This window comes from Homarus americanus, unplaced genomic scaffold (assembly GCF_018991925.1).
Source record: "Homarus americanus isolate GMGI-L3 unplaced genomic scaffold, GMGI_Hamer_2.0 scaffold36188, whole genome shotgun sequence".
Lineage (NCBI taxonomy): Eukaryota > Metazoa > Arthropoda > Malacostraca > Decapoda > Nephropidae > Homarus > Homarus americanus.
In genome coordinates this window covers 2,899,007-2,912,734 of record NW_024718183.1, presented here as the reverse complement: position 1 = coordinate 2,912,734, position 13,728 = coordinate 2,899,007, and the positions used below count along the sequence as shown (strand labels likewise).

Genomic DNA, 13,728 nt, shown 5'->3' with positions numbered 1-13,728 from the left:
ACTATACTATACTATACTATACTATACTATACTGTGGAGTTAAGGGTCGGTGTACAGCCGTCTGCCTCCTGTGTTCTTATTTTCCCCACAACAAACTGATGGATGTCACCCTACCAAGAGTGATATATATTACTACTGTATGTATTACTTGTTCACCATTTATTATTTTCATTATATCTTTAATCCTATTCTCTCAATATGTCCTCAGATACTAATATTTCATTTTTTCAACGCAGGGTCGGAGGGCGTGAAACTGCAGACGGTGCCAGGAACACCCTCACGCACAGCTACAGAGGGAGGAAGTCAAGGGGCAATGGAGAACGAGGCACTTCTTTGAAGGAGACGCAAGTCTACTAGATGGCCGCCTGAATGTTACTCTCACTCGTCGTCAGTGTTGACTCTAGACTTAGGGTTTAGTGGAAGACCCTGATCCAATGTTGTTATTGTACCATGTTTGTTCACTGGTGTTGTGGGTCACTGAACCGTGAAGACTGTCACCACTTCGTCACTCCTCGTGGCTCTTGATCAACCCAGTAATGTTTGGGGTCCCGGGAAGGACTTTCAGGAGTTACTGGAAGGACACGCTTGACAGTCACAGAGAACCTTCCAGTCTTTTTGAAATCACTGTTGTGGATGATCTGCCTATGGCGCCGGTGACCTCCCGACCCTCTCAAGAATACCAATGGTCGTCGAAGATACTGCCATACCTACATCCCTGTCGACGTCCCACAACTGAGTTAACGAGGGATAAACGCAAGACTTCATGGAGGCATCACAATGTTCGGATGACAAAGTGTTAATTCCATAAGTTAAAAATAGCGTTATACGAGCACTTATGACTCTCATTATTTACTATTAAGGTATTGTGTCTATACCAATGATCAAGATAGGTATTGTTTTCATATTTCTGTGTCCATGATGTTCTTAGCTCGTCCGTTATCCCCCGCGTGGGTGAAAATACCATATCATTAGTGTTATTTACTTATTCCAATCAGATGATAACATACCAAAGATACTACGGGAATTATTGCACATACATACTACTGTTGTGACTCCTATAATACAACTTGTTTAAACGATGCAAAAAAATTCTTGAGTGCTATGTGCCAAGTGTGTCCTCTGACTTGAGTGCGCAGGAAGAAAATCTCTCCGAATTTTAGTGCATTGGAGTGATCTTTCAATGTTTGTAGGACGAAATGAGGTACTTAGTGCATACACAAAAATGCGATACAGGATGACAGTGAGTACAGACGCTTTATATCGAAAATACTACAAAAAGTCTCTCTACTACAGTAATATGAAGACGTAGAATGTGAATGAAGGTTTAGTGACAAGTTCGTTTTGGTGTGTGTGTCGAACTGTATGTAATCCAATATGAAGAAAAATTAACCATTTTTTCCTCTTAGTTCCAAGAAAACTAAAATTGCAACAATATGTCTGAAGGAGAAACAAAAAAATGCCCAAAGAAAAAAGGAAAACAGGAAACAAAATAAAAAAAATAAAATAAAAAAAGGTACAGAATTTGTGATGTGTGGTGATGAATTATAATTTATCTAGAACTAAAATAAAATCCCTTGAAATATTCATGCTACAGTTTAAGATATTTACTAACGCTGATATAAACAATAATAGGATAAATATAAACAAATTATTTTGATTCCGAAACAGAAAATAGACAGAAGAATGAACTCCAGTTTCAATAAATTCATGTGATCATTATAAGCAAAAATATTATAGATCAAATAGCGGATGAATGAAATCCCTTAAATGAAAAATAATTAAAGGCAGAGGAAAACTAAAATTATACATCACACACACCAGAGGATCCCCAGTGAAGAATAATTTATCACGTGTGGATCATCTGTCACCAGCTAACAAAAACATTACCACCAGACAGCAAGAAGATGGATTATACTGTTGATCATATTAATCAGACAATCCTTAACTATTACCAGCAGGCACTGAGGGTATAAGGTACCACACGCCCACCACACCCACTAACCTGGCAGTGTGGTAGAACAATGACATATCAGCCCTAGTTCCCCAGGATAGGTATAAAGACAACTACTATTTCCTGTTGGGGCACTAGAAGCACCTCTGGCCTACTGTTGTATCACGCTGTAGGTGCAGGAGTGAGTCTGATATAACACTTTGAAATGTGTTTTGTTTTTTTATCTATTTTTTTTAATACATGTCTTTTGTTACATGTACTATGGTGCTCTTTTTCTAAGGTCTGCACAACTCTCCCTCTCTCTCCATGTCTTAACTTTGGTTTCATAAAATCTAAACTATCTATTGTAAAAAGACTCGTAATTATGTCTCATAGATTAAATCTTTAGAGTAAAAGGTTGACTAGTTTCGCCATTGCTCTAAAGTTTTGACCATTACGAGCTCTCGTCTATCCTCATTGGACAGTGTTCTTGACCAATTAAAAAACGAGTCTTTCCTCATCGTCATTGGTTAGTTGTTTTGTCCAATCACCATATGCGTCTTCTGAATCTGAGCCCACAGAAGACGACGAATGGTCGTTGGGAAAATTTCTTTGTGTACATTTAGTTGATCATGTCCACCAGTGTGCGGGAGTTCTTGTTTATGTGTACATGTGTGCGTGCATTAAAATGTGTGTAAATACGAGTGTACGTATACCGCCTTCTCAGTTCAGCGGTTGTCCTAAGATGATGACATACTGTACGAGTTTGTTCAAAGAAAATATGCAGAGCGAATTCTGAGAAATCTCCCATACTGTTATAGTAATTCTTACCAACTGTTAATACCGTGTATACTAACGATACTACAGATAAAACTACTACTACATGTACTACTACTACGACTATTACATTTACTTATTTAAAGTGGCCTCAAACCTTCCCTTACAGCCACACCTACTACTACTACTACTACTACTACTACTGCAGTTATCAAGAGAACCAGGGAATGCATCTCTCTCCCTCTCATCAAAAAATAATTCGTGAATTCCATCATTCTCGCAAGTCTTTCAATTGCATTATGGAAACAAGTCACAAGAGAGATTCCTCCCTTCTCCGTCGTGACGTCACCACTTGGCATACCGCCACAGCCTATGTGACATTACATCTATGTGTTATGTGTGTGTGTGTGTGTGTGTGTGTGTGTGTGTGTGTGTGTGTGTGTGTGTGTGTGTGTGTGTGTGTGTGTGTGTGTGTGTGTGTGTGTTTTAGCTGATGTGTTTGTAAGTGTCATTGCAAGTTGTACATAAACGATGTTTATATTTCCTACATAATACTCATACTGATGTTATTAAGTGCACCTTGTATATAAATTTAGGTATTTGCACAAAGCCTCATGTAAAGCTTGGTCGTAAAGTACGTGTGCATGGCGCGAGTTGTTCTGGTAGAGTAGTGAAGCCCCCCCCCAGGGTCACAACCCCACTAAAATAAGTTCAACTCTTCATCACCGATCCTATTTTGTTTATCTCATATGTAATAATATTATCAACTCCCTTATAATATTTTCCCCCCTTGACTTGTATTTGATTTGTTTAAACCTTTTGCCGGTAGACAAACATGATAAGGAGCAGAACTTGAATCTCATCTGGTTAATTGTATTACTGTATTGGAGATAAAAACATACCCTTATGATCATCAGTCGCCCTTCTCGTCACATTGTTAGACCTGTGTAATGTGTACAGTTAAGAGAAAAAAATCATTAACTCTACACATCTTACGGTAATATTACATACTTCTACGGTAGCTAAAACTTATAAGCTACGACACAACACACACACACACACACACACACACACACACACACACACACACTACAGTAACACTATACAGTAACTCTTAGACACTTATAATTATAATGTTTAAACTTTCCAAAACGCTATAAGCCTCATTATAATACTATAACAATAACATCATATACATCGTACAATAACATCATATACATCGTACAATAACATCAACAACTTCTCAATAACGCCATCTAAGAACTCTTGAAATAACGTTAGTCACAACACTGGAAGTCTTACAATAACATTATCGAATATTTGATAACATAAGAAACTACGATAATACTTTAACTTGTAATAACTCCAGAAGTATTGCAATAACATAGTTAGGCTTCTAATAACCATATAAATCTTGCAAAAACAACGTGAGACTCACAAAAGCTTAATATTCATTGCAATAACACCGTAAGTCTAACTTTAGCGAAATAACGCTTACAATAACATTACAACTCTTAAAGATAACACCACATCACTTAAGATAACATCACAACACTAACAACACTGTCCTCATAACTTTGGTCACAAAACTCTTATGAAAGTTACAGCCAAATTTAACACTAATCTCTCATCTTATCATGAATTACATATCTTAACATAAACTTAAGAAAACTTAAGATAAATCATATCTGACCTTTACCATATTAACCTTAATTATTATTATTATTATTGCAGACCCATATACAATAAGAGTCATGTTTGCGTCAGTGTGTTTCGGGAAGAGTAAGAGAAGTGAAATATCGTCATAGTCCAATACTATCTTAAACGAAGGAGAGATATTAAGAGAGATGAAAGCAAAGATTAATGCAAAGTGAAGGAGGTGGGAAGTCAAGATGACACTGTTACGGTGGGTAATTCAGATTAAAAGTTGTAAATGTTAGTGAGAGACTTTGAATGTTGATAAAGAAGGATAGTGAGGAGGGAGTGGTGGAGGAAAGAATATCCAGGAAGCAGTGATGTGCGTGTATGGTCGTTGACGGTACTGTTGATGGGTGATGTTATGTCATGTAAGGCGACAGGGGACAACACAGATGGAGGCCTCGAGGTGGTAGTGATGGAGATAAAGTCTAAATGCTACATCGGAATTACACAGCATAACAACCCCCCCCCCCAATGTACTGTACACAACAACAGTAATACGGTAATATGATTGCCTTTGTTTCTTAAATATGTTATCACATTGGTCAAGATGAGAGATATGGTTCTGAGGTGAGACAGGTAAGATAAGAGATATCAAAGTTCTGTAACCTGATCTAACGAGAGAAAGATTCACCTGATTAATGAGAATGATTAGTAGTGATAAGTCAGGTATTTCTTAGTAACAAAATCTCTCTTTTCCTGTTAGCGTATCGGGACTGAGTTTGTATTCACAGATGAGTGAGATAACTGACATAATTTCTTATACGATGGAAATTAATGAATGAATTAATAAGTTCATATCGATGTTAGTTTGATTTAGTTTGTAGGTCCTCCAGCAGGTGGCTTTAATAACACTATCTAAAGGTAAAACTGTTGCCACATAAAACACTAAACTTGTTCATGTCGTCACAAAGAGTTCACACTATAGCGATCACTTGATTTTTCCCTAAGTCCTTAATAAATACAATAATACCACAAATAAATTGACACTAAAAGTAAGAATTCATTTTAGATATGATTTTCCTTTCATTATAATCACAAACTTTATATAAATCAACAATAACAATCTATACATTTTCTATATATATTTTTAAAGGGTTTGTTTACATTTGGTTGGTGTATTGTGTTGTGGCCATCAATGTGTATCACAAATATTATACTCTGTACTCGGGTCCTGCCGTGACGACCGTGATGGGTAAGACGCACTGTTATCCTCGCTCCTCTCACCTCACACGCACACACACACACACACTTTCATATTTGCAGAGAATGATGATGATATTTCCCTACTCTTAATATCCTCTTGTCTATCTGGATATTTTCTATAATGACATAAGATTAAACATTTAGATATTATTGTTTATATTTTGTGTATTAGTTACTACAGGTGGGAAGGAGATATGAGGAGTGAAGCTAAAGATGGCAGGTGAGGGATGGCAGGTGAGGGGTGGCAGGTGAGGGGTGGCAGGTGAGGGGTGGCAGGTGGCAGTTTTCCCTCTTCCTCACATTGTTGTCACGCAGGACCCTTCACTCAGCACTGCCGATGTATGTTTGTGTCTGCTGTACATTTTAGTGAAGGTGTTTAAGGTCAAACTTTTAGATGTCTGCCTCTCTATTTCACCTCCCAAGAGACGTATATTTCACCCATGGGATGTGTTACACTCTACTGCTATAATTCTCCCTTGAGTCATATAATTCATCAGGGATTTATAACTCACTCGAGTGATTATTTATATATATATATATATATATATATATATATATATATATATATATATATATATATATATATATATATATATATATATATATATATATATATATCACAAAAGGTAATTATATTTTTTAACTTCGAGCGTTTTATTACGCCCCAAGAGTTATCTCCACTGTGTTCTTTCTCTGTGTTAAATATAAATAAAAAACCGGGAAATTACAAACAAAAGCCAATGAACCGTTACCACGTACAGTCACCCACACAAGTCCTGTCACCTCTCCTTCTGTACCACCAACCCCGAGAGATTCAGACTCGTGAACCCGAAGCAGTAGACTGATACATTATGTTGTCCATAAATGCTTCGAATTGACGAGTCTGAATCTCTTGGGGTTGGTGGTTCAGGAGGAGAGGCAAGCTGTTAATGCCTACTAACGCCAATAAACCCTTCACCATCACCTTTATATACACCAGTTACTGTGTGTATATATGTAAATAGGTCTTGTTGACTGGTCTATTATTTGTTTGTACTTTTATCTGTGTTACTAAGGACCATTCCGTATTAAGTTAACATAATAATGATAAATAATGCAACAGTGCAATAGTATGTTTTCCCTCAGGATGTTGAGTCTTGTCACTTCCCTGTTTATCATATCAGTGTCACTTTCCTGTTTATCCTACCTGTGTCACTTCCTTCTCATCACCTGTTACCTCCCTCATTACCTGTGTCACTTCCCCCTTTACTCTACCAATACCACTTTTAAAATTTCATAATAATGCCACTTAACCTTTTACATACATATATATATATAGTAACTAAATATATACACTTAACTTGGACTATTTCTTTGTTTACATAGTCCAGGTGGCCTTCCAGTTAGCAATGTTACCTGGCTGTAGGGACGTCTTGATGCCTATAGAACCAGGTGAAAGGTAGCAATACTTAATGATGTTAATTTATGTAAGTAAGGTTCAGGTGGAGAGAAATTACTTAAAGAAATACGCAATATGTTTAATCCAATATAAGGTATGTAACTCGAGGGAAGTGTGGGGTCAATTGTGGGGTCAGGTGTGGGGTCAGATGTCGGGTCAGATGTGGGGTGGTTTAGTTCGGACGTGAAACATCTTGAATGAGGTTGAAATAATAAGTTGCAGTTGTTAGAATGAAGTAATTGACCTGGACAGTTGTGTTATGTTGATGGTTGATGACACTTGCTGACCATTTTGTCGATTTTTTCTATTAACATATTTACATACCTAGTTACCTGTCCACCACTTAACTCATTTATTTACCTGCGTTTTAGTTTTATTTCGAGTTAATTCTTCCTTGAGTCGTTTATCTATTGAGAGAATTCCAGCATCTCTCATCAACGGCTGCATGTGTGCATGTCTGTCTGTGTTGGTCGTCTCTCACTCTGGTGTTGATTGAGACTCACAGCTGTATTGGCTGGTCTTCACGCATCATCTTCATAATATATAACATAGAAATATTTAGAATAAAACATTCCTGCACTCTCATTATCATAAATTATTAATTTGTAAACTTACTTCACTAATGTAATTGATTATATTAAATTTTTGTAACATGATCAAAACATCTGTATGCCAATATTAAAAATATTTAATTTAAGAAATAAAATCAGTACAAGTACTTATTAATGATAGAACAAAATATTAATCACAATCAGATAATTTTTTGTGGTAATATTGGTGATTCTGATATTATTATTATTATTATTGTTTGGGATATTGTCATTATTTACTACTGCACCAAAGACACTTCTAGTGGTTATTACCCTTTATATGTACTCAGCGATGTATCTGCTGCCTCTGTACATCTTCACTACAGTACGTGAATGATTCTGTAACTCCTAATGGTGAAGAAAAAAATAATTCTAGCGTTATACTCGCTCTTCTCACCAACATTTATATAACTCAATAAGCACAGTATTCGTTCCCTCACTCTCACCTCCCCTCTACTAGTTCCCTCACTCTCACCTCCCCTCTACTAGTTCCCTCACTCTCACCTCCCTTCTACTAGTTCCCTCACTCTCACTACCCCTCTACTAGTTCCCTCACTCTCACTACCCCTCTACTAGTTCCCTCACTCTCACTACTCCTCTACTAGTTCCCTCATTCTCACCTCCCCTCTACTAGTTCCCTCACTCTCACTACCCCCTCTACTAGTTCTCACTCTCCCTCCCCTCTACTACTCTCCTACCCCTCTACTAGTTCCTCACTTTCCTGCCCTCTACTAGTTCCCTCACTCTCACTACCCCTCTACTAGTTCCCCACCTCTCACTCCTCTCTACCCCTAGTTCCCTCCTCTCCTACCCCTCTACTAGTTCCCTCCTCTCCCTCCCCTCCTACTAGTTCCATTACCTCACTACCCCTCTACCCTCACTCTCACCTCCCCTCTCTAGTTCCTCCTCTCACCTCCCTTCTACTAGTTCCCTCACTCTCACTCCCTCCTACTAGTTCCCTCCTCTCACACCCCTCTACTAGTTCCCTCACTCTCACTACCCCTCCTCTAGTTCCCTCACTCCTGCCCCTCTACTAGTTCCCACACTCTCACCTCCTCTCTACTAGTTCCCACACTCTCACTACCCCTCTACTAGTTCCCTCACTCTCACCTCCCCTCTACTAGTTCCATTACTCTCCCTACCCCTCTACTAGTTCCCTCCTCTCACTACCCTCTACTAACCCTCACTCTCCACTACCCCTCTACTAGTTCCCTCACTCTCACTACCCCTCTACTAGTTCCTCTCTCTCACCTACCCCCTCTACTAGTTCCCCCACTCACCTACCCCCTCTACTAGTTCCCACACTCTCACCTCCTCTCTACTAGTTCCCCACCTCTCCTACCCCTCTACTATTTCCCCTCACTCTCCACCTCCCCTCTACAGTCTCACTATCTACTCACCTCCCCTCTACTAGTTCCCTCACTCTCACCTCCCTTCTACTAGTTCCCTCACTCTCACCACCCCTCTACTAGTTCCCTCACTCTCACTACCCCTCTACTAGTTCCCTCACTCTCACTACTCCTCTACTAGTTCCCTCATTCTCACCTCCCCTCTACTAGTTCCCTCACTCTCACTACCCCTCTACTAGTTCCCTCACTCTCACTACCCCTCTACTAGTTCCCTCACTCTCACTACCCCTCTACTAGTTCCCTCACTCTCACTACCCCTCTACTAGTTCCCACACTCTCACCTCCTCTCTACTAGTTCCCACACTCTCACTACCCCTCTACTAGTTCCCTCACTCTCACCTCCCCTCTACTAGTTCCCTCACTCTCACTACCCCTCTACTAGTTCCCTCACTCTCACTACCCCTCTACTAGTTCCCTCACTCTCACTACCCCTCTACTAGTTCCCTCACTCTCACTACCCCTCTACTAGTTCCCTCACTCTCACTACCCCTCTACTAGTTCCCACACTCTCACCTCCTCTCTACTAGTTCCCACACTCTCACTACCCCTCTACTAGTTCCCTCACTCTCACCTCCCCTCTACTAGTTCCCTCACTCTCACTACCCCTCTACTAGTTCCCTCACTCTCACCTCCCCTCTACTAGTTCCCTCACTCTCACCTCCCCTCTACTAGTTCCCTCACTCTCACTACCCCCTCTACTAGTTCCCCACTCTCCCACCTCCCCTCTAGTTACCTCTCTCCCCTCTACTAGTTCCCCTCTCACTACCCCTCTACTAGTTCCCTCACTCTACCCCTCTACAGTTCCTCACTCACCTCCTCTACTAGTTCTCCTCTCACCTCCCCTCTACTAGTTCCCCACACTCTCACCTCCCCTCTACTAGTTCCCACACTCTCACTACCTCTACTAGTTCCCTCCTCTCCTACCCCTCTACTAGTTCCCTCACTCTCACCTCCCCTCTACTAGTTCCCCACACTCTCCTACCCCTCTACTAGTTCCCTCACTCTCACTACCCCTCTACTAGTTCCCCTCTCACTACCCCTCTACTAGTTCCCCACTCTCACCTCCCCTCTACTAGTTCCCACCTCTCCTACCCCTCTACTAGTTCCCCTCTCCCACTACCCCCTCCTAGTTCCCTCCTCTCCCCTCCCCTCTACTAGTTCCCACCTCTCCACTACCCCTCTACTAGTTCCTCACTCTCACTACCCTCTACTAGTTCCCTCACTCTCACCTCCCCTCTACTAGTTCCCTCACTCTCCCTCCCCTCTACTAGTTCCCCACTCTCACCTCCGCTCTACTAGTTCCTCACTCTCACTACCCCTCTACTAGTTCCCACACTCTCACTACCCCTCTACTAGTTCCCTACTCGCACTACATCTCAACGTTTAATAATACAGTTCTCTCATCACACATATTTTAAACCATCTTGAAATTTACTGTATTATGCTTAAGGTGATATTGTAGCAAGATGTGAATAATTACATCAGTTTCCCCTGGCATTGTCTATTTTTTCTCCGTTTTCTGTGTGTGTGTGTGTGTGTGTGTGTGTGTGTGGTGACTTCTACATCTTCTTAATAAAGGTCAGATACAAACACAACTTCGTTTTTCATTTCTCTCAACATTGCCTCGACATGCGGTCACCTACCTCAGACCTCCCTCTCCCGGTTCCATCTCCCAGTCCCCATCCTCCAGCCACTCCCCCCAGACCATTCCCCCGGCCCCCTGCCCCCGGCCCACTCCCCAGGGCCCAAACCCGCCCCTACACTCGGCCCCATCCTCCTGGCCTGCAATTTTTTCCATTTCCTTTGACAAAAACTTCCATTTTCTTGGCTGAAATCTTCCAGTTTTCTATGATGAAAATTTCGTTTTTATTTAACAAAATCTTTCCGTTTAATAAAACAAAATCTTCCCGTTTTCTATAATGGAAACTTCCTGCTTCCTATCATGAAAACTAAAATTTTCTTTGACGAATCAACCAGTTTTCTATGACGATTTTTTTCCATTTTCTAGAACCAAATCTTACAATTTTCTTTGGCAAAAACATCCCACTTTCTATTACGAAAACTTCCAATTGTCTATGATGGAAAGTTTTCATAAAAAGAAAGACGAAGTTTATCCTTGAAAATGGTAAGATTTGATCATAAGAAATGGGAAATTTTCATCATACAATACTGTAAGATTTCTCAAAGTAAACGGGAAGTTTTCATCATAGAAGGCAGGAAGATTTCATCAGAGAAAACGTGAATATTTTGTCATAGAAAATGGGAAGTTTTCGAAAAAGAAAGTGGAAGGAATATAAGAGATGGGAAGATTTGGTCATAGAATTCAGGAAATTTTAGTCAAAGAAAATGGAGTAGATTGTCATAGAAAATGGGAAGATTTAATCATATGAAATGTAAAGATTTCGTCATAGAAAATGAAGAGTTTTGACAAAGAGAATGGGAAGATTTCGTTATAAAAATGGGAAGCTCTCATCAAGAAAGTGGAAAATTTTATGAAAGAAAATGGGAACTTTTATCACAGAAAACGGGAAGTTATCACCACAGAAACCAGGAAGATTTCATCATTGAAAACGGATTAATTCGTCATAGAAAACGGGAAGTTTTCGCCAAAGAAAATGAGATTTCATAATAGCGAATGGGAAATGTTCATAAAAGAAATATGGAAGTTTTTATCAAAGAAAATGGGAAATTTCCATCATAAAACTCGGTAAGTTTTCATAGAAGAAATAAGGAGGATCGGGAGAGAGGTGAGAGAGGGAGGACATAACAGAGAGGTAAGAGGTAAGGAGGGTGAGGATGGAGGCTAGTTAGACTGGTGAGGGGTGGAGGCAGGTAGAGGTCAGGAGGACAGCGTAGTGGTGAGGGGTGGAGGACAGTGTAGTGAGGTGAGGGGTGGAGGGTGGGGTAGAGAGTTGAGGGAAGGACAGTGTAGTGGAGGTGAGGTGGAGGGCAGGGTAGAGGTCAGGGGAGTGGAGGTAGGGTAGAGAGGTGAGGTGGAGGACAGTGTAGTGGTGAGGGGTGGAAGGGCAGGGTAGAGGTCAGGGGTGGAGGCAGGGGTAGAGGGGTCAGTGGAGGACAGTGTAGTGAGGTGAGGGGTGGAGGGAATGAGAGAGGTGAGGTAGAGGACAGTGTAGTGGTGAGGTGGAGGCAGGGGTAGAGGTCAGGGGTGGAGGTAGGAGTAGAGGTGAGGTGGAGCAGTGTAGTGAGGTGAGGGTGGAGGGCAGGGTAGAGGTCAGGTGGAGGGCAGGGGTAGAGGGGGTCAGGAGTGGAGGACAGTGTAGTGAGGTGAGGGTGGAGATGGAGTAGAGAGGTGAGGTGGAGACAGGTGTGGTGGTGAGGGTGGAGGGCAGAGAGGGGTCAGGGGTGGAGGGCAGGGTAGAGGTCAGGGGGTGGAGGTGGGAGTAGAGGGAGTGGAGGAGTGTGGTGGGGTGAGGGGTGGAGGGCAGGAATGGAGGTCAGGGAGTGAGGGGCAGGAGTAGAGGTCAGGGGTGGAGGACAGTGTAGTGAGGTGAGGGATGGGCTGGTGTGGTGAGGTGAGGGGAGTGGTGGGGTAGAGAGTGCAGGACAGTGTAGTGAGGTGAGGGGAGGGGGCAGATGGAGGATGAGGGTGGAGGACAGTGTAGTGAAGTGAGGGATGGCGGGTAGGGTAGAGTGGTGAGGTGTGGAGGACAGTGTAATAATAATATAATTAATAATTTAATTAACGGTTTATTGAAAGTTCTGCAGCCCGAAGGCTGAAAATATACATTGGGCATAAATGACTTATTACATACATTGGTGGTTTAACAAAAGCCTTCATTGGAGAAAGGTAAAGGAACATACAGTGAACATACAGATTAATGTAGGTGCTGAACAGTAAAAACGTAGTGTAGTAACTCCCTCCCAGATGGTGTTAGGAGGGACCTCACGTGGTGTGGTTCCCTCACAGATGGTGTTATGAGGGGCCTCACGTGGTGTAGTAATTCCCTCACAGATGGTGTTATGAGGGCCTCACGTGGTGTATGTAATTCCCTCCTGATGGTGTTATAGGGGCCTCGTGGTGTAGTAATTCCCTCACAGATGGTGTTATGGGAGGGCCTCACGTGGTGTAGTAATTCCCTGCAGATGGTGTTATGAGGGGCCTCACGTGGGTGGTAATTCACAGATGGTGTTGGGGGGCCTCACGTGGTAGAGAGGTGAGGGGTGGAGGACAGGGAGTGGGGGTGAGGGAGGACAGGAGAGAGGTGAGGGGTTGAGGACAGGGAGTAGAGGTGAGGATTGATGTGAGGTGGGGGTGAGGTGGTGGAGGACAGGGTAGAGAGAGGGGGTGGAATGGGGTAGGGGTGAGGGGATGATGTGGGGTAGAGAGGTGAGGGGTGGAACAGGGGTGAGAGGTGAGGGATTGATGACTGGGGAGAGGTTGGTGGTGGAGGGCAGTGTAGAGGTGAGGAGGGTGGAGGGCAGGGTGAGAGAGGTGAGGTGGAGGAACAGGGGTAGAGAGGTGAGGGGGGTGAGGGACAGGGGGTAGAGGTTGAGGGTTGAGGACAGGGAGTAGAGAGGTGAGGGATTGATGGTAGCGTAGAGGTGAGGTGTGGAGGACAGGGTAGAGGTGAGAGTGGAGGACAGGGGTGAGAGGTGAAGAAGATTGATGGTAGGAGTAGAGGTGAGGGGGTGGAGGACAGGGTAGAGAGGTGAGGGTGG

General features: G+C 42.2%; 1 protein-coding gene across 1 annotated transcript in view; it reads left to right on the top strand.

The window, feature by feature from the left end:
* The window catches only part of LOC121859314 (metabotropic glutamate receptor-like), a 97,483-nt gene extending 94,097 nt beyond the window's left edge, over window positions 1–3,386 (top strand). Inside the window, 1 exon segment of the mRNA XM_042356109.1 lies at window positions 237–3,386. Coding sequence (XP_042212043.1) covers window positions 237–337 — 101 coding nt within the window. The 3' untranslated portion in view covers window positions 338–3,386.
* The last annotated feature ends 10,342 nt before the right edge of the window (window positions 3,387–13,728 follow it).